At 44.9% G+C, this 24,484-nt stretch overlaps 1 protein-coding gene across 2 annotated transcripts in view; it reads right to left on the bottom strand.

Annotated features, from left to right (window-relative positions):
• Nucleotides 1-24,484, bottom strand: part of LOC126281796 (beta-1,4-glucuronyltransferase 1) — a 231,587-nt gene that overhangs the window by 57,241 nt on the left and 149,862 nt on the right. For both annotated transcript variants that reach the window (XM_049981009.1, XM_049981010.1), the window contains exon 4: nt 8,314-8,576. In XM_049981009.1, coding sequence (XP_049836966.1) covers nt 8,314-8,576 — 263 coding nt within the window. The remainder of the gene's footprint in view (nt 1-8,313; nt 8,577-24,484) is intronic.

Below are 24,484 nucleotides of genomic sequence, written 5' to 3'. Positions count from 1 at the left end.
CCATTATTAGCCGTAACGTCAGAATTGCCTCTCTCGTGCCTTTACTTTTCCTAAAGCCAAACTGATCGTCACCTAGCGAATTCTCAATTTTCTTTTCCATTCTTCTGTATATTATTCTTGTAAGCAGCTTCGATGCATGAGCTGTTAAGCTGATTGTCCGATAATTCTCGCACTTGTCAGCTCTTGCCGTCTTCGGAATTGTGTGGATGATGCTTTTCCGAAAGTCAGATGGTATGTCGCCAGACTCATAGATTCTACACACCAACGTGAATACTCGTTTTGTTGCCACTTCCCCTAATGATTTTAGAAATTCTGATGGAATGTTATCTATCCCTTCTGCCTTATTTGACCGTAAGTCCTCCAAAGCTCTTTTAAATTTCGATTCTACTACTGGATCCCCTATCTCTTCTAAATCGAATCCTGTTTCTTCTTCTATCACATCAGACAAATCTTCACCATCATAGAGGCTTTCAATGTATTCTTTCCACCTATCTGCTCTCTCCTCTGCATTTAGCAGTGGAATTCCCGTTGCACTCTTAATGTTACCACCGTTGCTTTTAATGTCACCAAAGGTTGTTTTGACTTTCCTGTATGCTGAGTCTGTCCTTCCGACAATCATAACTTTTTTGATGTCTTCACATTTTTCTTGCAGCCATTTCGTCTTAGCTTCCCTGCACTTCCTATTTATTTCATTCCTCAGCGACTTGTATTTCTGTATTCCTGTTTTTCCCGGAACATGTTTGTACTTCCTCCTTCCATCAATCAAGTGAAGTATTTCTTCTGTTACCCATGGTGTCTTCGCAGCTACCTTCTTTGTACCTATGATTTCCTTCCCAGCTTCTGTGATGGCCCTTTTTAGAGACGTCCATTCCTCTTCAACTGTGTTGCCTACTGCGCTATTCCTTATTACTGTATCTATAGCGTTAGAGAACTTCAAACGTATCTCGTCATTCCTTAGAACTTCCGTATCCCACTTCTTAGCGCATTGATTCTTCTTGACTAATGTCTTGAACTTCAGCCTACTCTTCATCACAACTATATTGTGATCTGAGTCTATATCTGCTCCTGGGTACGCCTTACAATCCAGTATCTGATTTCGGAATCTCTGTCTGACCATGATGTAATCTAATTGAAATCTTCCTGTATCTCCCGGCCTTTTCCAAGTATACCTCCTTCTCTTGTGATTGTTGAACAGGGTATGCGCTATTACTAGCTGAAACTTGTTACAGAACTCAATTAGTCTTTCTCGTCTTTCATTCCTTGTCCCAAGCCCATATTCTCCTGTAACCTTTTCTTCAACTCCTTCCCCTACAACTGCATTCCAGTCGCCCTTGACTATTAGATTTTCGGCCCCCTTTACATATTGCATTACCCTTTCAATATCCTCATACACTTTCTCTATCTGTTTATCTTCAGCTTGCGACGTCGTCATGTATACCTGAACTATCGTTGTCGGTGTTGGTCTGCTGTCGATTCTGATTAGAACAACCCGGTCACTGAACTGTTCACAGTAACACATCTGCCCTACCTTCCTATTCATAACGAATCCTACACCTGTTATACCATTTTCTGCTGCTGTTGATATTACCCGATACTCATCTGACCAGAAATCCTTGTCTTCCTTCCACTTCACTTCACTGACCCCTACTATATCTAGATTGAGCCTTTGCATTTCCCTTTTCAGATTTTCTAGTTTCCCTATCACGTTCAAGCTTCTGACATTCCACGCCCCGACTCGTAGAACATTATCCTTTCGTCGATTATTCAGTCTTTTTCTTATGGTAACCTCCCCCTTGGCAGTCCCATCCCGGAGATCCGAATGGGGGACTATTCTGGAATCTTTTGCCAATGGAGAGATCATCATGACACTTCTTCAACTACAGGCCACATGTCCTGTGGATACACGTTACGTGTCTTTAATGCAGTGGTTTCCATTGCCTTCTGCATCCTCATGTCGTTGATCATTGCTGATTCTTCCGCCTTTAGAGGCAATTTCCCACCCCTAGGACAAGAGAGTGCCCTGAACCTCTATCCGCTCCTCCGCCCTCTTTGACAAGGCCGTTGGCAGAATGAGGCTGACTTCTTATGCCGGAGGTCTTCGGCCACCAATGCTGATTATTTATGAAAATTTAGGTAGTGGCGGGGATCGAACCCGGGACCGAAGACGTTATGATTATGAATCAAAGACGATACCCCTAGACCACGGGTAACACTGATAACTCAGTAATATTCATACCTGTATTCATACCTGTATTCTTCACGAAGTCTGAGAGTATCTCGCTTGTCTAATACATCGTGCACACCAGATGGAAGAGTTTTGTCATGGCTGATCCCCTCAAGACTGTTAGTGGGCCGGCCGCGGTGGTCTAGCGGTTCAGACGCTCAGACCGGAACCACGCCACTTCTACGGTCGCCAAGTTCGAATCCTGCCTCGGGCATGGATGTGTGTGATGTCCTTAGGTTAGTTAGGTTTAATTAGTCTTAAGTTCTAGGGGACTGATGACCACAGATGTTAAGTCCCATAGTTCTCGGAGCCATTTGAACCATTTGAACTATTAGTGGTTGTGACAGAATGTTATCTACTCCTGGGGCCTTTTTTCGACTTAGGTCTTTTAGTGCTCTGTTAAATTCTTGTGTCCTCGTAGTCTTTCACGACGACATATATGAATAAAACGTTCTCGGTTTTCCAGCCACGTCAATTGGAATAAAATCCTCGAACTTTCGATGGCAATCTCCGCCATCGTCGTCAGGAGTTCACTGACTGCCGGGGCTAGCGTGGATCTTCACGGAGATAACTTGTCCTCCGATGTGTGATGAAGTTCGCAGCAGTTACTGCTTTACCTCCAATGCATGCTGATGTAATGCGTCCTCACTTGTTGATTGTCTTCATGTGTGTTTCCCAGCATAGTTGTGCATTACTAGCTACGCAACTAGCAGGTGTGGTCATCTGGTGGTGATGCTGCGCGGCAGTTTGCGGCCCAGCGTCCGGATTTGGTTGTTGTCTGACCGGAGTGCACGTTCGTAAATGGTGCGAGCTGTCGTCTTGAAGAGGTCGCGTAGTAGTGGTACTTCCGCGATGTCGTAAAGATGTGCGGTTGGGAAGTCGTAAGGCAGGTGTAAGGCCAGCCGAAGTATGCGAAACTGCAGTGTCTCCAGCTTCTTCAGGTTGGTTTCGGCGGTGTTGCCCCAGACGACGGCGGCGTATTGTAGTACAGGGTGGAGTAGCGCCTTGTACAGTGTGATGCCCAGCCGTGGTGGTAGTTGAGAACTGGGGTTTAGCACCGAGTAAAGTTTGCGGAGCCTGTTCCGCACTTCGTTGTTCACTTCGGGGATGTGTGGACGCCACGTGAGTCGGCGGTCGATAGTGACGTCGAGGTAATGCGCCGTTGGACGTCACGGGACAGGGCGGTTGCAGACCCGCAGGAACGAGTCTTCTGGTGAAGATCAGGAACTGCGTCTTTCCCCGTTGAATTGCAGACTCCACTTGACGGCCCAGGCTGCCAGGGTGTCCACGGTGAGCTGCAGTCGGCGGCGCAAGACAGCGGCATTGAGGCTTCTTGTATGTAGAGCCGTGTCATCCGCGTACAGGGCGAGCCGCACACGGTCGATCTTCGGTGCATCAGAAATGTACAGCGTGTCCAGGAGTGGCCCCAATACCGAGCCTTGCGGCACTCCGGCGTTGGTTCTTCACAAAAAATGGTTCAAATGGCTCTGAGCACTATGGGACTCAACTGCTGTGATCATTAGTCCCCTAGAACTTAGAACTACTTAAACCTAACTAACCTAAGGACATCACACACATCCATGCCCGAGGCAGGATTCAAACCTGCGACCGTAGCAGTCGCACGGTTCCGGACTGCGCGCCTAGAACCGCGAGACCACCGCGGCCGGGTTGATGCTTCGTACGGTGGACAATCTGTGCGCGGCTCGAGCATGGAAGGTCCGATCTTCAACATAGGAACGGATGAGACGGACGTGCGACGTCGGTACCCCAAGTTCAAAAAGTTTGAATAAGAGGCCACGGCGCCACACACTGTCGAAAGCACGCGAAAACGTCCAGGAACATCGCGCCGAAGAACTCGCGCTGCTCAAGGGCCACGAACGCATCTTCCACTAGTCGTAGGAGTTGGTAAACTGCTTATTGGCCCCTGCGAAATCTTCAGGCGGAGGCCTTCCTCGTCAACGTGGCGCTGCAGTCGCCTGATGTACATCCTTTAAAAGACCTTGGAGACGGCCGGCAGTAAACTAATGGCCTGTAGTTCGCGCATTGGTGCAGACTTTTCCCCATCTTCGGAAGCGCCACGATCTCTGCATGCTTCCAGGACCGGAGGATTTCATTAAAGATGTTGGCGAGATGAGTAACAGCCACCGGCGGCAACGTCTTGAGAAGGGCGTTGGGAACTTCGTCTGGGCCCGGAGGACTGCCGGGGCTGCTACGGTGTCTCGCTTATATAGACATGATGACATCAGCAGCAGCCAATCAGATCAATCCAATGTGGCGCGCGCGCGTAAGTCGACCCGAGCAACTAGCAGAGCTCTTGCCCGTGGCAGCATCGGTGACGTCAGGTGGCGCCAGGGGGAGGCGCCACGTTTGAAACTGCCGCTCCCGCGTCGTGCATCTGTCTTCACTTTCTTTCGATGTCCAACGCCGGCGCTATGCCCTGTTGAGTGTGTATCCCTGATCTCTGTTGAAATTGTTGTTGTTTAAACGAATCTAGGCCGCTTCCTTTATAACGGAGTCTCAATATGTAGACGGATGAGCCAACACTTTTGTATTTTCGAACTGTATTTTATGTCCTTTTTCTAGTGAATACTCCGCTATGGCCGACTTGTCAATCTCTCTTTGTTTTATATGGCGCTTGTGCTCAGTACAACGCTGGAGGCTAACCATTAGGTCGTTTGCAATATCTTCATTCTCTTGAGTGTCTCAACAAATTTCTGCGAGCTGACAACATGGTGTTCGCAATGTCCCAATTTTGGCGCTAATAATCCTGCCAGACGTTTAGCAAGTCTTCAGGTGGGTGAACTGATTGCACTAACAATGGGCCTCAGAGGAAAACCCTCCTTGTGTATCTTTGGTAATTCATAATGCCTGGGAGGTCTGGCGGCACGAGGCGTTAATTTCTTCACCACTTCATCTGGTAAGGCAGAATCCTTCAATAACTTCCCTGTGTTTGTGACAATGGCCTGTGTGGGACCACGACTAAGCTTGCGGTATGTGGCGTCTTCTAATAAATGCAGCATCTTCGGGTGGTAGTCTGCAGAGTTCTGAACCACGGTCGCATTCCCTTTGTCGGCTGGCAAGACAATAACGGTAAGCAACGTCGTTCCTCCTGGCTTATATTAGATTTTGATGGCTAAGCTTTCGCCACGATATGGCTGGTAGTTAGCTTGACGTCCTCAGCTGCATCGTGCGAAAGATTCCTAATGCACTGCTCTATTCCATTAATTATATCCAATATTGGCAGACGTCGTGGAGCAGGAGGAAAGTTGAGGCCTTTACTCAGCGATGATATAGAGCCGTCGTCCAGTCCTTTGTTGGAAAGATTAACAACCGTTCTAAGGGCCTCATCTATTTCACAACAGTTCTTCCGTGGTCCAGCCGGTCGAACTTGGAACATTGCTTCGATGTTGCCTTCGATAAACTTGCTTGTTGCGCTGCCATGGCTACATCCAGCAATTCCCAATCAGATGGTGACAATGTTGATGACAAAGACAGATGACATGTAAGTAGGTTCCTAGCATTATAATCAAGCTCGTACCTTGTCTGTTGTATCCGCTATCTCGCTATGGCGCGAGTGGTTCTCTTCAAAATTCTGTCCACTGCAGCAGTTCGAATGCGGTACTTCACTACTGCAAAGCGCGGAATTACCTCCTTGTCCCGGCATCGTTGTAAAATGCCAAAGAACTCAGCAGATGTGATCTCTTTTTCCGCAGTTTTTCTAACAGTCTCATCCTGCCTATTGTGTCCTCACCGTAGAGGAAAGCTACTTGTCCTCGGAGTCTTTCGCGACGACATACATGAATAAAACGTTCACGGTTTTCCAGCCACGTCAATTCGAATAAAATCCTCGAGCTTTCGATGGCCATCTCCGCCATTGTCGTCAGTAGTTCATTGACAGGCGGGGCTGCTAAGGTTTCTCGCTTATATAGGCATGATGACATAATCAGCAGCCAATGTGGCGCGCTCGCCTAAGTCGACCCGGGCAGCTTAGCGGAGCTATTGCCCGTGGCAGCACTGTTGACGGCAGATGGCGCCAGGGGCAGGCGCCACGTTTGAAACTGCCGCGCATCTGCCTTTGCTTTCTTTCGATGTCTGGTGCCTGTCCCCATGCCCGTCTGTTAAATTCTTCTCACAACAACACGACTCCCATTTCATCTTGATCTATGTCCTCACTGTTTCTATAATTTTACCTGTAAATTCATCTCATATATACTGATCGTCTATATACTCCTGCCACCTTACAGCTTTTCCTTCTTTCCTTACGATTGGTTTCCCATCTGAGCTCTTCATATTCATACAGCTGTTTCTAATTTCTCCCCTTAAATTTTCCTACAGGCCGTATTTACCTTTTCCTAGTGAAATATGGTTCTAAATACTTACATTTGTTTTTTTCAAAACTCAAAAATCAAATACACTCCTGGAAATGGAAAAAAGAACACATTGACACCGGTGTGTCAGACCCACCATACTTGCTCCGGACACTGCGAGAGGGCTGTACAAGCAATGATCACACGCACGGCACAGCGGACACACCAGGAACCGCGGTGTTGGCCGTCGAATGGCGCTAGCTGCGCAGCATTTGGGCACCGCCGCCGTCAGTGTCAGCCAGTTTGCCGTGGCATACGGAGCTCCATCGCAGTCTTTAACACTGGTAGCATGCCGCGACAGCGTGGACGTGAACCGTATGTGCAGTTGACGGACTTTGAGCGAGGGCGTATAGTGGGCATGCGGGAGGCCGGATCGACGTACCGCCGAATTGCTCAACACGTGGGGCGTGAGGTCTCCACAGTACATCGATGTTATCGCCAGTGGTCGGCGGAAGGTGCACGTGCCCGTCGACCTCGGACCGGACCGCAGCGACGCACGGATGCACGCCAAGACCGTAGGATCCTACGCAGTGCCGTAGGGGACCGCACCGCCACTTCCCAGCAAATTAGGGACACTGTTGCTCCGGGGGTATCGGCGAGGACCATTCGCAATCGTCTCCATGAAGCTGGGCTACGGTCCCGCACACCGTTAGGCCGTCTTCCGCTCACGCCCCAACATCGTGCAGCCCGCCTCCAGTGGTGTCGCGACAGGCGTGAATGGAGGGACGAATGGAGACGTGTCGTCTTCAGCGATGAGAGTCGCTTCTGCCTTGGTGCCAATGATGGTCGTATGCGTGTTTGGCGCCGTGCAGGTGAGCGCCACAATCAGGACTGCATACGACCGAGGCACACATGGCCAACACCCGGCATCATGGTGTGGGGAGCGATCTCCTACACTGGCCGTACACCTCTGGTGATCGTCGAGGGGACACTGAATAGTGCACGGTACATCTAAACCGTCATCGAACCCATCGTTCTACGAATCCTAGACCGGCAAGGGAACTCGATGTTCCAACAGGACAATGAACGTCCGCATGTATCCCGTGCCACCCAACGTGCTCTAGAAGGTGTAAGTCAACTACCCTGGCCAGCAAGATCTCCGGATGTGTCCGCCATTGAGCATGTTTGGGACTGGATGAAGCGTCGTCTCACGCGGTCTGCACGTCCAGCACGAACGCTGGTCCAACTGAGGCGCCAGGTGGAAATGGCATGGCAAGCCGTTCCACAGGACTACATCCAGCATCTCTACGTTCGTCTCCATTGGAGAATAGCAGCCTGCATTACTGCGAAAGGTGAATATACACTGTACTAGTGCCGACATTGTGCATGCTGTGTTGCCTGTGTCTATGTGCCTGTGGTTCTGTCAGTGTGATCATGTTATGTATCTGACCCCAGGAATGTGTCAATAAAGTTTCCCCTTCCTGGGACAATGAATTCACGGTGTTCTTATTTCAATTTCTAGGAGTGTAGTATGAAAAAAATGTGTTCAGGATATTGGATTTACCCACTAAATTCCTCATGGCAAGACAAGTTATGAAATAAATTTTCAGTCCCCTGTGATTTTTTTGCGTTTCGGATAGAAATCTCATTGGTACCTCCCCTTCATAAAAAATTAAAAAAAAAAATTAGTTTCGTGACGGAAACACAATGGAACACTTTGTTTTCGCCCCTCAGGTTGGAAACCGCTGCGGTAGAGGCTGCACGCAATAAGGTGGAGCTCACCTGATGGTGTCGGCGGTGCGCATGCGCACGAGGTCGCCGAGCATGGCGCCCGGCGTGTGGCAGTCGTTGGCGAGCAGCGCGGCGCGGCGCGGCTCGTCGGCGGACGGCGGCCGCTCCCGGGGGAAGACCAGGTGGAAGGAGACGCGCTCGCGCACCGCCGCGTAGCAGCGCCGCAGGAAGCGCACGTAGCGCAGCACCAGCGGCAGCTCCTCGCCCGCCGCGAACAGCGACACCGACATCGGGCCCGTCCACTGGTGCGCCACCTCCACGCACACAAGCACAATACAGTGCCTACAACTGCCCTCTGCTTCGCCACACAAGAAGGAATCGTATAAAGCTGTCTTCACTGAGCACTCAACAGAAAACGAGCATTGCACTTACGAGCCAAAACATTAAACCACTTGCTTCAAAGGGCGTTCCCCCATCTTGGGAATGGAACACTGTACTGATTCTGTGGGGCAAAAGCACTGCAGTTCTGTGTGGGAATGAATTTGAAAAGCAGTTGGTAGGTTCCCGGAGGTGCATATAACTAGCTGTCTACACACAGGTCACACATTTTCCATAAATTACGGGCCGCTCGTTTATGGGCACGACTTCGACTCCTATAGCGTACGAGATGGACTGTACCGGGTTCACGTCGGACAAATGTGTCGCCAACAGACCAAACTGAGTTCGCTACCATACACCTAAAATCGCTGTAGTATTGAAACCTCCCCTTAGAAAAATTTATGAATGATTGCGCTGATAAACCCCTTACGTTATTTGATTTTCAAACAGCTGAGCAAAACTGAACGTACTCAGACATTTCTCTCTTTGCTTATTCTGATCATCATAAACTGACAAACAATATTTTTAGCGCAACGCAATCTGACTTTCAATAATCCTTACAAAAGAATGGCCCTGACTAACTATAACCTATACCTTTCATGAATCACTTACCTCACAAAAATCTTCGTTACTCGAACTACTGCAATAGAGCGAGCGCCAATACTGCCAGCTAAATAAAAGATTCTAACTATTGAAGTCACTAACTACTGATAGGCATAGTTAGCAAATGAAGATTTTGATACACAACAAACAATGTATTTACCTTAACACTGTTCAAAAGTCACACACACACACACACACACACACACACACTTGCTCCCCACATCCACCACTGCTGGCGGCTCACCTCCAAACTGCGCAATGCTACGCGCTGTTCACATCCAACTGCCCAACACTACAGTAGCGAATATTTCAACAATGCCAACCAGCCACAGACTGAGCACAGCACAGTCAGTGATTTTCATACAGAGCGCTACGTGGCGTTACCAACATAAAAACCTAAACAGTCTACTTAACAGTGTGTTTTTGGTGATGATCCACAGAGAATAAAGCTGATGGACGAGGAGTCGCTGTCGGGGAAGACACCAAGCACGAAGGGGCACAGATGTCCTGCAGTAATGTTCACATAGTCCACAGCTGTCATGGTGTCTTCGATCACTACCAAAGACCCCACGGAAACAAAGATGAATGTCACCCTTAGCATAATACTTACTGCCCACACCAACCTGTGTCAGTGGCGTTGTGATTGTTTTGAGCAGCCGTTAGCTTTGGTTTTGGCGAATCCAGAAGCAACCGTCGACCTGGTGAAACACGAAACGTAAGTAGCCCGACCAGAAGGCCTCTTCTTTCCCACGGTCCAGTCTCCATTATCCTACGCTCACTGCAGTTCCAATCGACGATGTTGTTGGATCAAGAAGGGAACTCGTAAATATTGTCTGCTGTGGAGCTCCATGCACAAGAATTTCCGCTGAACAGCATGCAGCAAAACGCTTTCGCCTGACCCACCACTGTATTTTGTCGCGGCCTATCACGCTTTACAGAATGGGCAGTCTTCTGACCTCCTGGTTCTGTGATGGGGCGTGTACATCCGACATCTTATCCCCTACTCCTGGTTTCACAGTCCTTCAACCATTTTCCGTCCATGCACAAGACAGCAGCACGCGAACAGCATCGCTCGTTCCAAGACGCTCGTTCCAAGCTCTCGTGGAGTTTAGGTGGCAAGTAACACTCTCTGGGCCTGAGATTGTGTTTCAAAGTGGTTATTATTCATGAGTTTGTGGTCCTTCGCTACTGAAAGCCTACAAAGCATTCGAAAGTGAACTCCTGTACGCATGCTAGTTCTGCTTAGGCAATTTATTGTTTTTCACAGCAATCTGCCCTAAGAGTCTGTCTAAGTCGAATTCACGACTTTTGGCCCCAATCGTCGCTGCACTAATGTCCCGTTCGTCACTTATCTACCTGATGCGTCACGTGCTTGCATGGCCACCAGGCGGCATTCAGCCTCGTGGTTGGCAGAGATCATAACGTTTTATTAGTTCTCTCTGTGGTACCAGTCTTCATACGAATGCCAAACTCCGGCCGGGGTGTCCGAGCGGTTCTATCGCTTCAATCTGGAACCGTGCGACCGCTACGGTCACAGGTTCGAATCCTGCCTCGGCATGGATGTGTGTGATGTCCTTAGGTTAATAAGGTTTAAGTAGTTCTAAGTTCCAGGGGACTGATGACCTCAGAAGTTAAGTCCCATCGTGCTGAGAGCCATTTTTGAATGTCAAACAAACGAAGACCGAATTGAACGCTAAACTCTATACACTGGCTCTCACTCTTCTACGAATCGTCAGATGCGTTTTCTCTCATGTTTCGGCAGGTATTTGAAATTTAGTTTTTGCGATTTGCAGCTCAAGCCAGTCCATACAAATACTGCTCGTCACGTCAGTAGTGGGTCACTGGCTACACAGCGCCAGCATCATCACTGTCTTATCACCCAGAGCATTCCGGGAATCCTACAATGCTCAGGCATGTGTGCTTGTTATATTTCACTGAAATTGGCATTTCCGTGTCACTCCATGAATACTACCATGCTGATCCACTTGTGCGTATCAGATCTTGCTGACGTCAGTATCACCGTATCCAGCCACTTGCCACGGCCATGCTGGGGGAAGGAGGGCCGCTCTCACGCCTCACATCTCCTCATGCTAAGCCCGCAATAGCACCCAGTTTGCATCCGTGTGGTCGGATTGAAGCGCGCCCATCCCCGAACGCCCCACTCGACAGCCAATGGCGTGCTCTTTGTATGTGTGTTGTCATATGATGTCCAGCATGAAGCGCAGCACTGGTGTAGCTGCTGCATCCATGCTTTTCATGGGAGGGACAGTCAGCTATAGCACACACGTACATGTAATGCACATACTAAAGTTGACGTGCCCGTGTGCTCATCTGGATGTACTGCTACATGCATCATGTGTCTGCATGTGCACCTGCATGTACTGCAGAGTACGTAATCCAAGACACTCTGCTGAGTATCCAGAACCCCACCCAAATTACACATCCCCACACTCATGCTCAGTAGAGAATCTGTGACATCACGATACTATAACTAAGATGAATGAGCAAATTAATTATTGAGAACAAAATATATTTATTTTTCGAAAGATCTGTCAGTCACATGTATAATGCCGTCTATACATCACGTGTTCAATTGACGAGATGGCTGTGTTGAATAAAAAAGAATTTAAGGAGTCTTTGTTGTAAAAATATATCAGAGTAATATACTGACAGTTTGCTGCATCAAAAGCAAAGGGCCATATAACTGTAGCCGGATGGAATATTGCCCAACAAATAGCAGGTATCAGAATGGAAGAAAGATACATTGCATGACTGGGTTCACCAACACACGGTCCTGCTTATATTGGAATTCCTTATGCTTCTTGCGTGGTCGGAGACGGGATGGGCATTTTAAGAAGACTAAACAATTCCATAATGTGCAGCACAGAGTGTGTGTAAATCCAACCATTTACTGTGTCTTCTTGCCATCCTTCTGCATAGCCATTGTTTGTTGAACAGCCATATGGTCTTCTGTTATCAAGCTTCTCCATTCTTGATGCAGAAAACTATGAATACATTTCCCTGATAGATGTTTGCAACAAATACAAAAAATGGTTCAAATGGTTCTGAGCACTTTGGGACTTATCATCAGAGGTCATCAGTCCCTTAGAACTTAGGACTAGTCGTGGGGGTGGGCGCTGTCCTCCCTTTCCATGGCCTTGGCACGTGGCCAAATGCGATGTTGCTGACTTCAGTGAAGTATAATAAGCTCAACTGCATGAACATGGTGGCATTCCCAGAAGGATAAGAAAGTGATGATGCTACCTCAGCGAAATCTTACAAGTACACTCGCCCGAGCATCTTAAGATATCCGGAATGAGCTCGGTGATAAGATAGTGCTGATGCTAGCGTCAGCAAAAGTGATTCATCGCACATTGCTTAGTCTGGCCCATGTGTCCAGTGACCCACTACACACAATATCAAAGGCGGAAGAGGCGGTACAGTGTAGACACGATATTTTAAGTAGAAGTGTGTTTTTTGGTCGTTTTGTTTTTCAATATTAAATTATTAAATAAGAAAATATTTTTAGGTAAAACGAAACCAAGAGAATGAAACTGTGGATTCTAATTCTTTTTTATTGCGTCCGTCTAGTATATTTTTTGTAGTGAAGCTATTTCAAACTGAACATATAAGTTCTCCATATAGACAAGCGCAGCTGAATCTGGAGTCACAATCTCTTTCTTGGCAATACGAGGTGCGCGAGACATATAACGCCAAGTGCGGTTTAGTGGATTTCATCGGAAACGTATATTACCGGAGCCCAATTATTTGTATACGCTGATACACTATAAAGTCAGACTAAATATGGGTCTACAGCCTCGTTTTGACTAGAAGGACAAAGACATTATGAATTATCTCGAAGAGAACGATTTATTGACAAATACCACGGATTCAGAAATTATTATTCTTGTGAAGACAAGTAGCTCTTTACTCACAATGAGTAGCGACTGCTATCGACAGGGTATCTCAAATTGATTCCTATTTCCAGAAGGCTTTCATAAACGACTTCTAAACAAATTGCATTCTACGGACTATCGTCTGCAGTTTTGCGGCTGGAATCGTTATTTCCCGTCAGAAATTTCATAGTACGTAGTAACTGTTGGGAAGTCACTGAGTCAAACAGAAGTGATATCTGACGATATTGTGGGCACTCTGCTGTTCCTGGTCTACATAAACGGCTTGGGAGACAATCTGAGCAGTCCTCTTAGATTACTTGCAGGTGTTGCTCTCGTTTACTGTCTCTTAAAGTCGTCACATGATCAAAATCAAATCCAAATAACTTAGAAAAGACAACTGCATGGCTCAAAAATTGTCAATTGACTCTCAACAACGCAAAGTGTGAAGTCATCCACATGAAACCAAAATAATGCGCTAAATTACGGTTACACGATATATGAGGTAGAGAATTTGACTTAATACATAGACTGACAGTTACGAATTACTTAAATTGAAATGATCACATAGATAGCATTGTGGGGAAATCTAACCGTAGATTTCAATTTACCGACAGAATGTTTGGAAGATGCAACATGCCTTCTAAACAGACTTCCTACGCTATGCTTGTCGTCCTCTTCTGGAGTACTGCTGAGCGGTGAGATTTCCACATTATGTAGGACTGACGGAGAATATCAAAAAAGTTCAAAGAAGGGCTGCTCGTTTCGTATTACCGCGACGCAGGTGAGAGAGTGCCACGGATATGTTACGCGAATTGGGGTGGCAGTCTTTAAAACAAAGGCGTTTTTTCTTTTTTTTTGCGGCAGGACCTTTGGACGAAATTTTAATCATCAACTTTCTCCTCCGAAAGTGCAAACATTTTATTGGTGCTCACCTACAAAGGGAGAAATTATGATTACAATAAAACAGGATAAATGAGATTTAGGTGTTCGTTTTTCCAGCGCACTGTTCGAGAGTGGAATGGTAGAGAAATAGCTTTATGATGGTTCGATGAACCCTCTGTTACGCAATTGTGAATGGCAGAGTAGACATGTAGATGCAGATGTTAATACTTCGCAACCAAAGTCAACAATCAGAAGTCATGCAACTGTCTAACTACTTTTAGGAAAGATTCCGAAATTCGACCATCGGAATGAAACATGTTCACTGCAGATAGCTCGTACACCGCCACAACTCCGGTAGCTAATTTCTAAACAACAAATCAGCAATATAGTTCAAAGTTAACAGGAAATCGTTACAACAAAATGTCAGTCTCAGATTTCCAAAGAAACAAATGAACTTTAAACCCTAGACAAGTCTGTCACCTTTATCCAACACCACCTCCGTCAAGCTAAGGGCTCCATGCTCTGCTCTGAGGACTCTTCCTACAGAACTAAGTCCACGCTCACTAAGCCGCAAGACTCGCCTTAAAAATCAGTAAGTCGCCTAATCAGAACGAGCACGCTCGTAGGAACACACTTTCGCATGTTGCGCAGGTTTTCAATGGCGGAGAAGTAACCTCGTCGGAAGGACCTGTAACTCCAGACTTCATAAATAATATCCACTTAAAGAGACAGCCTCCGGACCAGAGAGCGCACTACCTTCCACATCAACTCGAAATTATTTAACATTTACGCCTTTCATCTGATTAGAATCAGGAACAGAGGACACACATTTCATTGGTCGTTTCCTACTTCTACTTATAGCACTTCCTCAAGTTGATATCTTCTGACAGTACTTTAAGAACATTTTCTACAATAGATGTAGGAAACGTCGGCCATCATGGGGAAATTAGTTCCCATAAAATCAGCCTAGTCAGCTCCAATCTCCACCAATTTAGGACGGTTATGGAAAGAGTGGTTCATTTTCTTCAGGTCGAACAAAACCCACTTCCCTCTTCAGCTGGAAACTGGCTGAGGTGACTACAATAGCAGACGGGGTACCTCTTATGGGTGGCCAGAATACATGTTACATGGGTTGCTATACACTACAGCAAGCGGCTTTGTCATCAAGAAAGGCAAGCAAGTATGTTCCACCAACTGTTACGCCAAGTTATTTCCCCTCTCTCTCGTGCACCACAACAGTATGAACACCACATAGGCCAGCTATGCAGACTGAAAGTTGCCTGTTCATTTGCAATTGAACTTCTTCCTCGCAGTATTTTTCCTTTTCTTAATTCACAAATTTGTGTTTGCAACTTTGTCTGCTTTGATCAATCGGAATGAGCTCTTTAAGTAATCTCTGTTATTTAGACCGTTATCTACATATGTTTCGGGTTACTGTCGATGCCACGGACAGTACGTGGTTCGCTGGGTTTGAAAGCTGTAGTCGTGAAGTTCGGTACACTATAAACAATAGCACATAGCCACGCCATTACCAGCCGAGTAGCACTAAAGTGTCTAGAGCTACCAGATAGTAGTAAATGGCGTAGTTATGTGCTACCGTTTATGACACAAGGATAGTGTCGAAAGCGATAACAGGCGGCAGTTAGCAGATTTAACAATTCCAAAACGATATACAGTTTCCGCTCAGAACTGAACGTAGTAAAGAAATTGCTTTTCGTAGGTTGTCAGATGAAAACAGGTTTGTGAGCATGGGTGTGATTTGTACGTAGATAGACAGGAACGAATTTTTCTGCACAATATACACTACCTGACAAAAGAATTGAAGCATCCAGAAAGGCAGGAGGGTACGAGATGGTATCTGATATCTAGGTGATTGCAATATCGAGTGAAATTTACAAAAAAACTAGGCAGTAGGAGCCCACTTATCAGTATAACGTTGCACCTCCACTGGCCTGGATAAATGCACTGAGTCGTTTGAAGGCCTGTCGTATCCTGAGCCAAGCTGACACGCAACTGTTGTAACCTGTCGCTGATAACCTGGATACTGGTTCTAGGACGAAGTTGATGTCCAAACTAGCCTCAACACGTTCTTTTGGGTACAGAACTGAGTATCTTGCTGGCCATACAGTACCTCAGCAACATTTCATAGAGGCATATTTTCCTGTTGAAAAATGGCAGAATGATACTACCACATTAGAGACAACACATGAGGGCCCAGGATGTCAGTGATGTATTACTGTGCCATCAAGTTCCCTCAGTCAACCAACCGTGACCTGAAGTAGCCAGGAATAACGGCTCTGTACCTCTCCTAAACATTGGAAGGCTGACAGCACTTCCAAAGTCGCCGCCATAGGCACCGACTATTTTCATCTGTGGTACTGCAGAACCGCGATTCATCGCTGAACACAATGCTACACCATTCAACCGCAATCCATGCTTCCTGGTTACAGCAGCAGTCCAAATGCAGCCGTTTGTCCTAATATTTAAGAATCTTCCAAACCGTTTTTTACTAAGACAAGGTCTTACGAATTAATAGGCTGTTTGTGTTGTGATGTTAATAACAGCTTATGCATTGGATGCCTGCTGCTAGCCTCCGACCAATGGCGTAGGACGACACTGAATATCGCAGGAAGTCTGCTACTTGCTCTCAGATGGCAGGTACCGAAGTGATAGACGTTAAGACGTGATTCATGCACAATACAGTGATCCTCCTTTAAGATGGTCAGAAGTAGTAGATCGGAAGCTGGCCTTATGTTCCAATACGGTCCGACATCAAGCCATTGCTCGTATCAAAATGCCCTAAAATCTGGATATCGCACGATTCAACCGGCCAAATGCAGATCCACAACGACGTCCATTTCAAACTCTGTCAGGTGGTGATAACACTGTCTCTGTGTTTTTCATCACAAAACATCTGACGCTGTTCATGCCCCTTGTACAATCCACCAGGCCTGGTAACAACACTGAACACAGACAATAGTAATGCACTCTGGAGACCGATTTACACGTCGCAGAGAATTCCAACCCTAATCATTTACATACCCACAAATTATGTTTATATGTACGAAGTTATATTAACATCCAGCGGTGTCTTTTGGGTGCTTCACGTTTTTGTCAGGCAGTGTGTTTACCTTCCACACAAATAAATGGCTGAATAAGTGTTTAAGGGTTAGATTCAAATCATTTTTAATTAGTTGACATCGTGTCATTATTTCCGTAAAAATAATGTAAACAGGCGCTAAAATCCGAATATGTTCCTTTCTTCCTCAAGTATCCGTAACGCAACTTTTATACTCAATTTTGTACCCTCAATGATACATCAGCTTTGTTATGTGTTAATTGCATTCGGAACAACTTAAACCAAGGCAATATATTAATCAGTCTTTAATTATGTAAAGAGCAATTAGTGTATTAACTAATAATTAAATGAATATATATAATCCTCATTTTAAATCTGTTGTACCTACGAAATGTCCCTGCATACCCCTTGGGTTAAGGGTAACTCTGGTGGTATACATACCCCAGCTGTATATCAGTACGGTTATAGTTCAGACAGCCAACGGCCTTGCTGCAGTGGTAACACCGGTTCCCGTTAGATCACAGAAGTTAAGCGCTGTCGCGCTGGGCTAGCACTTGGATGGGTGACCATCCGATCTGCCGAGTGCTGTTGGCAGTCCTTGTGAGGCAAACTGAGGAGCTACTTGATTGAGAAGTAGCGGCTCCTGTCTCGTAAAATGACATACGACCAGGAGAGCGATGTGCTGACCACATGCATATCTGCATCCAGTGCCGCCTGCAGTCTGAGGATGACACGGCGGCCGGTCGGCACCATTGGGCCTCCAAGGCCTGTTCGGACGGAGTTTAGTTTAGTTTAGTATAGTCCAAATAACGAAAGTACTTGCCTCCCTTCTTGGAGCCGTGTACCGTAGGTCTCTAGAAGAGTGTAGCGTTCCGAAAGATTGGAAAAGGGCACAGGTCATCCCCGTTTTCAAGAAGGGATGTCGAACAAATGTGCTCAACTATAGACCTATATCTCCAACGTAGATCAGTTGTAAAATTTTGAAACATGTATATGTGTTCGAGTATAATGACGTTTCTAGAGACTAGAAATCTATTCTGTAGGAATCAGCAAGGGTTTCGAAAAAGACGATAGCGTGAAACCCAGCTCGCGCTATTCGTCCACAAGACTCAGAGGGCCATAGACAAGGTTCACAGGTAGATGCCGTGTTTCTTGACTTCCGCAAGGCGATTGATACATTTCCCCACAGTCGTTCAAAGAACAAAGTAAGAGTATATGGACTATCAAGCCAATTGTGTGATTGGATTGAAGAGTTTCTAGTTAACGGAAGGCAGCATGTCATTCTCAATGGAGAGAAGTCTTCCGAAGAAAGAGTGCTTTCAGGTGTGCCGCAGGGGAGTGTCGTAGGACCGTTATATATATATATATATATATATATATATATATATATATATATATATATATGTGTGTGTGTGTGTGTGTGTGTGTGTGTGTGTGTGCCGCAGGGGAGTGTCGTAGGACCTATATATATATATATATATATATATATATATATATATATATATATATATATGTGTGTGTGTGTGTGTGACCTTGTGGATAACATCGGAAGTTCACTGAGGCTTTTTGCGGATGATGCTATAGTATATCGAGAGGTTGTAACAATGGAAAATTACACTGAAATGCAGGAGGATCTGCAACGAATTGACTTATTGGTGCAGGGAACGGCAATTGAATCTCAGTGTAGACAAGTGTAATGTGTTGCGAATACACTGAAAGAAATATCCTTTATCATGTAGCTACAATACAGCAGGTCAGAAACTGGAAGCAGTTAATTCCATACATTATCTGGGAGTAGGCATTAGGAGTGATTTAAAATGGAATGACCATATAAAATTAATCGTCGATAAAGCAGATTCATCGGAAGAATCCTATGGAAATGCAATCCGAAAACAAAGGACGTAGGTTACAGTATATTTGTTCGCCCACTGCTTGAATACTGCTCACCGGTGTGGGATCCGTACCAGATGCGGTTGATAGAGGAGATAGAGAAGATCCAACGGAGAGCAGCGCGCTTCGTTACAGGATCATTTAGTAACCACGAAAGCGTTACGGAGATAATAGATAAACTCCAGTGGAAGACTCTGCAAGAGAGACGCTCAGTAGCTCGGTACGGGCTTTTGATTAAGTTTCGAGAACATTCCTTCATCGAGGAGTCAAGCAGTATATTGCTCCCTCCCACTTATATCTCGCCTGAGACCATGAGGATAAAATCAGAGATTAGAGCCCACACAGAGGTATACCGAAAACCTTTCTTTCCACGAACAATACAAGATTGGAATGGAAGGGAGAACCAATGAGGTACTCAAGTTACCCTCCGCCACATACCGTCAGGTGGCTTGCGGAGTATGGATGTAGGTGTAGACTGATTTCACTCAGAAGAGTGAATGGATAGCTCGTCAGCCAAAGCATGAGAGAGCGTTTTCACTTGAGAGAACGAGTAAATGGTTCAGCTGACATACTACAGATTGGTTCACCTGAAAATAGACGATGAATAATTCAGTCAATATGAAAAACTAAAACGGACTGTATCGACTGTCTTCAACCGAAACGTAAAAGTACACCTGAATGAGCCGATCGTTTTCCAACAACCGACTGAGCCATCTGTTTACGTTCAGTTATTCCCATCACTAAGCGATGGACTTCGGTTAGAGTCCAGTTAGTTTGAAGCGCAGTGCTTCTATGTTGAAGTTGAGTTTTGATGAATGTGCGTTTAAGAAGAAGAGTTCAAACCACTGTCTTAATTTTCTCACCCGATCTTATTTGTCTTTTGGTCGAAAACAGAAGAATAAAAGATTAGGTTTTAACGTCCTGTCGACATCAGTCATTAGAGACTAAACACAGACTCGTATTACGAAAGGAGGGGGAAGGGACTCGGCAGTGCCCGTTGCAGAGGAACCATCCTGGCCTTTGCCTGGAGCTGTTTAGGAACATCATGGAAAAACTGAATCTGGAAGACTTGATGGAGATTTGAACTGTCATTTTTCCCAATCCTAGTCTATTTCGTTAACCCCTGACCACCTCGCTCGGTCTTTTCAGTCAAAGCCTGTTGTGAGTGAGGGTAGTGCTCGTGCAAATAAATTTCCAATAAGATTGTTATACTTCAGAAGCAACGTGGAACTAGCTTGAATGCACTGAGGAGACAGACAAGATAGTGACAGTAAATTTACTTGTTTGCTCTGACATTATTCTTTCCATGTTTCTGAAATCTTTTCACAGTTAAGGGTTTTCACACCAATTCAAGATTAAGGAGCAAAAAAAGGTTTTTTATCAGACCGTATCCCACATCACTATTTCATAGAGAGTGAGATTCAGAAAATGTTACTGAAATATGTGATCGAGCCTGCTGCCAGCTCATATAACAACCCATTTTGATGGTTCTTAAGAAATTAGGTCGTAGTAGTTTGGTGTTGAATTCTAATCAAGTGAAAAAGAAACTGATAGATCATCGAGTTAAATGAGCTTTATCGAAGATTTCGAGGTGTTAGAGTCCTGTTTCTTAATGATTTAGACAAGCTATCGGCAAACAGAGTTGCACCCCTCATGTCGAAAACTAGGAAGCATTTGTTTGTTATGGCTTTTGTTATCTATTTCGAAAGTTGCCCTTTGGAGCGAGATTCAGGTCAGTTCCATTTTAATAGTATTCTTCCAGCAGATTTGAGAATTAATTGACAACGTGTTGATTGCCAAGCAGAGTTGAATAAAACACGCTGAGGTTTTAGACAGATTGTTGAGTGTCTTCAGAGAGTATGGTGTCACTGTGAACCTAGAATAGTCAGAGTTTCGTAGAAGTCAGGCGAAATTTCTTGGACACATTGTGACTACATCGGAGGTTCCATCTAATCCAGATCAAATTGAGGCAAGTCACGATTCTCCTGTTCCAGAAACGAGAAAACAGATTAATGTATTCTTGGAATTTATTCACTTTTATAAATTATTTATGAATTAGAACATTTTGGCTACACCATGACTGTTTGCACTGATGGCTAAAACGCTTCTTGGGATTGCATAGGCAATGTTTGAGGTTGTGAAATAGATTCTTTTGAAGCCCCCTCACCTGTCACATTCTGTTTGGAATTCAGATTTTTGTCTAAGATCAAACAGTTCTAAGATCAATCTTGAGGCTGAGATCTTCCAGTAAGATGCATTAGATGGAGTTATGAAGTGCAATACTGTTGCTTTTATGAGCCAGCTGCTCATTAAGTGTGAACACAACTATTCAGTCTCTGAGCTTAAAGCCCTGGCTGTTGCGTGGGCATTTGTGAAGTTCAGGCGTTATTTATTTGGTGGAGTACCAAGGTCTATACAGTCTAGAATTTTTGATGAGTGCAAAGTTGACTTCTGTTGTTTTGCCAGGTGGGTGAATATTTACAAGAGTTCAGCTTCTCACTGATTTACACTTCTGGTAAAGATAATGTCATCACTGATGCTCTTTCATGATCTCCTTTAGGGTTGAGTAATAGGACCGAGGATGCTCGTAAGGAAAACAACTTCAGTGTCATGTACTTACAAATGTAGCATTTGATTATTTCCGTGGGTGTTCACTTCAGCGTATTGCACAAAAAATCCAGATAAAGATCCATCGTTGAGAGAGGTGACTATGAAGCTGAGAGAACAAGATAATGTTACAATTAAATACATTTACTTGGTTAGAGATGGTATTTTGTTTTGGACAGAAATGAAAATAATTGACACTGGGTTATTTGTACTCCTAACAAATTAACCAAATTGATTTGGCACATGCAATTGAGTTAGGCACACTTTAGGTGAAGGAAATGTATTCACAAACTGTATGAGACATGTTGGTTTCTGAACATGGACAACTGTATCCATAAAGATTCGGTTTCATGCAGACCTTATTAAAAAGTGAAACTGTCGACAATGCCTTTACTTCCTATCATTCCACCGAGATTCAGAGAGTTTGCTGCCATACATTTTTTTATTCTCTTCCAAGAAAAACGCGACGTCAGTCTTTGTTGTTGCTGAGTTGGTATCCAAATAATGTGACACACAAGCTATTGAGGAGAGTCAGTCTGTTTTACAAGTATTTCTGAATCGCTTTCTTTATAAAACTGCTCATGCTCAAAAAGTTATCTTAGACAGTGGTCCACAATTCAGATCAGTAGCTTGTAGCTTGATTTGCGCAGTATAAGAATAAAGTCAATTTACATTACATCATACCATGGAACATCTACTCCAACTGAGTGTGTCATGAACGAGCTTGGTACATTATGTAGACTTTATTGCCAGAGGTGTCACAAATCGTGGAACTCATACATACACCCATTTCAAAAAATCATAAATGAATTGCCAAACGATTCTACATCCTCATCAACTGTATTAGTTCTGAGAAATCGGCTTCCACCGGACGAGATGTGGAGGAATGTACCACTACCCGCTTCTGACAGACGGATATGTGGTGATGAAGCAAAATTAGGTTTGGAAAACATCAGGAAAGGTGTTAAGGGGGGCAAGACAAATGACATGGGAAAGAGGGGTCCATGAAGTCATTCAGAGGAGATGGTGCTAAAAATGTCATGTCGCATATACGATACAGCAAAACGGGCACTCACTTATACATATGTTCTTTCCAGTACACTTAGGACCACATATAGTAAAACATGTGTTTCACCCAAGTTCAGTTGCAACCGAGATTCTTAAGCGTAAGAGATCTCACGGAAATCATCACATCTGCAACATAAAGAGATTCATGGAAAAAAGCTGTACAGATCTACATCTTACATTATGTGAGAGTTTTGGATTACAAAATGAGATGGAAGAACAAGAAGATAAATGGAGAAAGTGTTAAAATCGCGAAAAACAAAGCAGTATGAACAGAAAATTAAAGATGATGCTCATGAAGAAACTAATCAGTGTAGTATAAGAGTAGAATGACTGAATGATATATCTGGTGTTAAGGGATATAAGTGCAGGTATTGTGACGATTAGTACCTTAATATGTACCCACTTCGGTGTGTTAGCTGTTTTTTCTCTGTGTCTAGTAGTCTTCTTGCAAATACATCACTTATTTACTACCTGATATTGTCTGCATGGTTGTATCTACACATCTAAGTGGACTGAGAATCTCAATGTACCCTGGCATATTTTTATATGTTTGTGATGATGTATTGTATACTTTTTTTAAGTTATTCTACAGATAAAGTTGAAATTGTAAAAGAGATGCCTAAAAAATTGAAGTAAAAGGGTTGTAGATAATGTCATGACCTTACAGGTCATTAAACTGACATGTCTAATCACATTGTAGTCCTATAGCAGCCATTTTGGCCATGCTCAAAAGTACTGGCCATGCACAGAAGTATGAAAACATTTTGAAATTTTTGTGCCGTGTTCATAAGCATTCATCCAAAAGATTTCGTCACAGGTGTATATTGCTTTCCGCATCGAAAAGCACTTTACATGTCAGTAAAATAACACTGCCAATCAGTAGATAGTCATCTCGTCAATGATCAAAATTATTGACCATGCTCAAAAGTATGGAGACACTGTAAACTTTTTGTGCCATATTAATAAGTATTTATCAAAAAAATTCCGTATAGTTTAAGTTGCAGAATTTTCCAGATTTGAAAGTACTTTACAGATAATTAAAATCACAACAGCCAACCATTATTAAAGGATCTAAGCATTATGATTTTTTGCGGAATGTTGAAAAGCAATTATCCGAAAATTACGTAAACGATGTAACTTGCAATATTTCCACATCTAAAAGTTCTTTACAGGCCATTAAAGTGAAACAGCCAATCCCAATACTGCTCCAGAGCAGGCATCTTGGTCTTGCTCAAAAGCATCCGAGTGATCTGAACTTTTTTCCACCATATTTAAACATACACTCCTGGAAATGGAAAAAAGAACACATTGACACCGGTGTGTCAGACCCACCATACTTGCTCCGGACACTGCGAGAGGGCTGTACAAGCAATGATCACACGCACGGCACAGCGGACACACCAGGAACCGAGGTGTTGGCCGTCGAATGGCGCTAGCTGCGCAGCATTTGGGCACCGCCGCCGTCAGTGTCAGCCAGTTTGCCGTGGCATACGGAGCTCCTTCGCAGTCTTTAACACTGGTAGTATGCCGCGACAGCGTGGACGTGAACCGTATGTGCAGTTGACGGACTTTGAGCGAGGGCGTATAGTGGGCATGCGGGAGGCCGGGTGGACGTACCGCCGAATTGCTCAACACGTGGGGCGTGAGGTCTCCACAGTACATCGATGTTGTCGCCAGTGGTCGGCGGAAGGTGCACGTGCCCGTCGACCTAGGACCGGACCGCAGCGACGCACGGATGCACGCCAAGACCGTAGGATCCTACGCAGTGCCGTAGGGACTGCGCCACCACTTCCCAGCAAATTAGGGACACTGTTGCTCC

This window comes from Schistocerca gregaria, chromosome 7, assembly GCF_023897955.1.
Source record: "Schistocerca gregaria isolate iqSchGreg1 chromosome 7, iqSchGreg1.2, whole genome shotgun sequence".
In the NCBI taxonomy this organism is placed as follows: Eukaryota; Metazoa; Arthropoda; class Insecta; order Orthoptera; family Acrididae; genus Schistocerca; species Schistocerca gregaria.
Note: the sequence above shows the minus strand (reverse complement) of the source record. Positions and strands in the feature narration are given on the sequence as shown.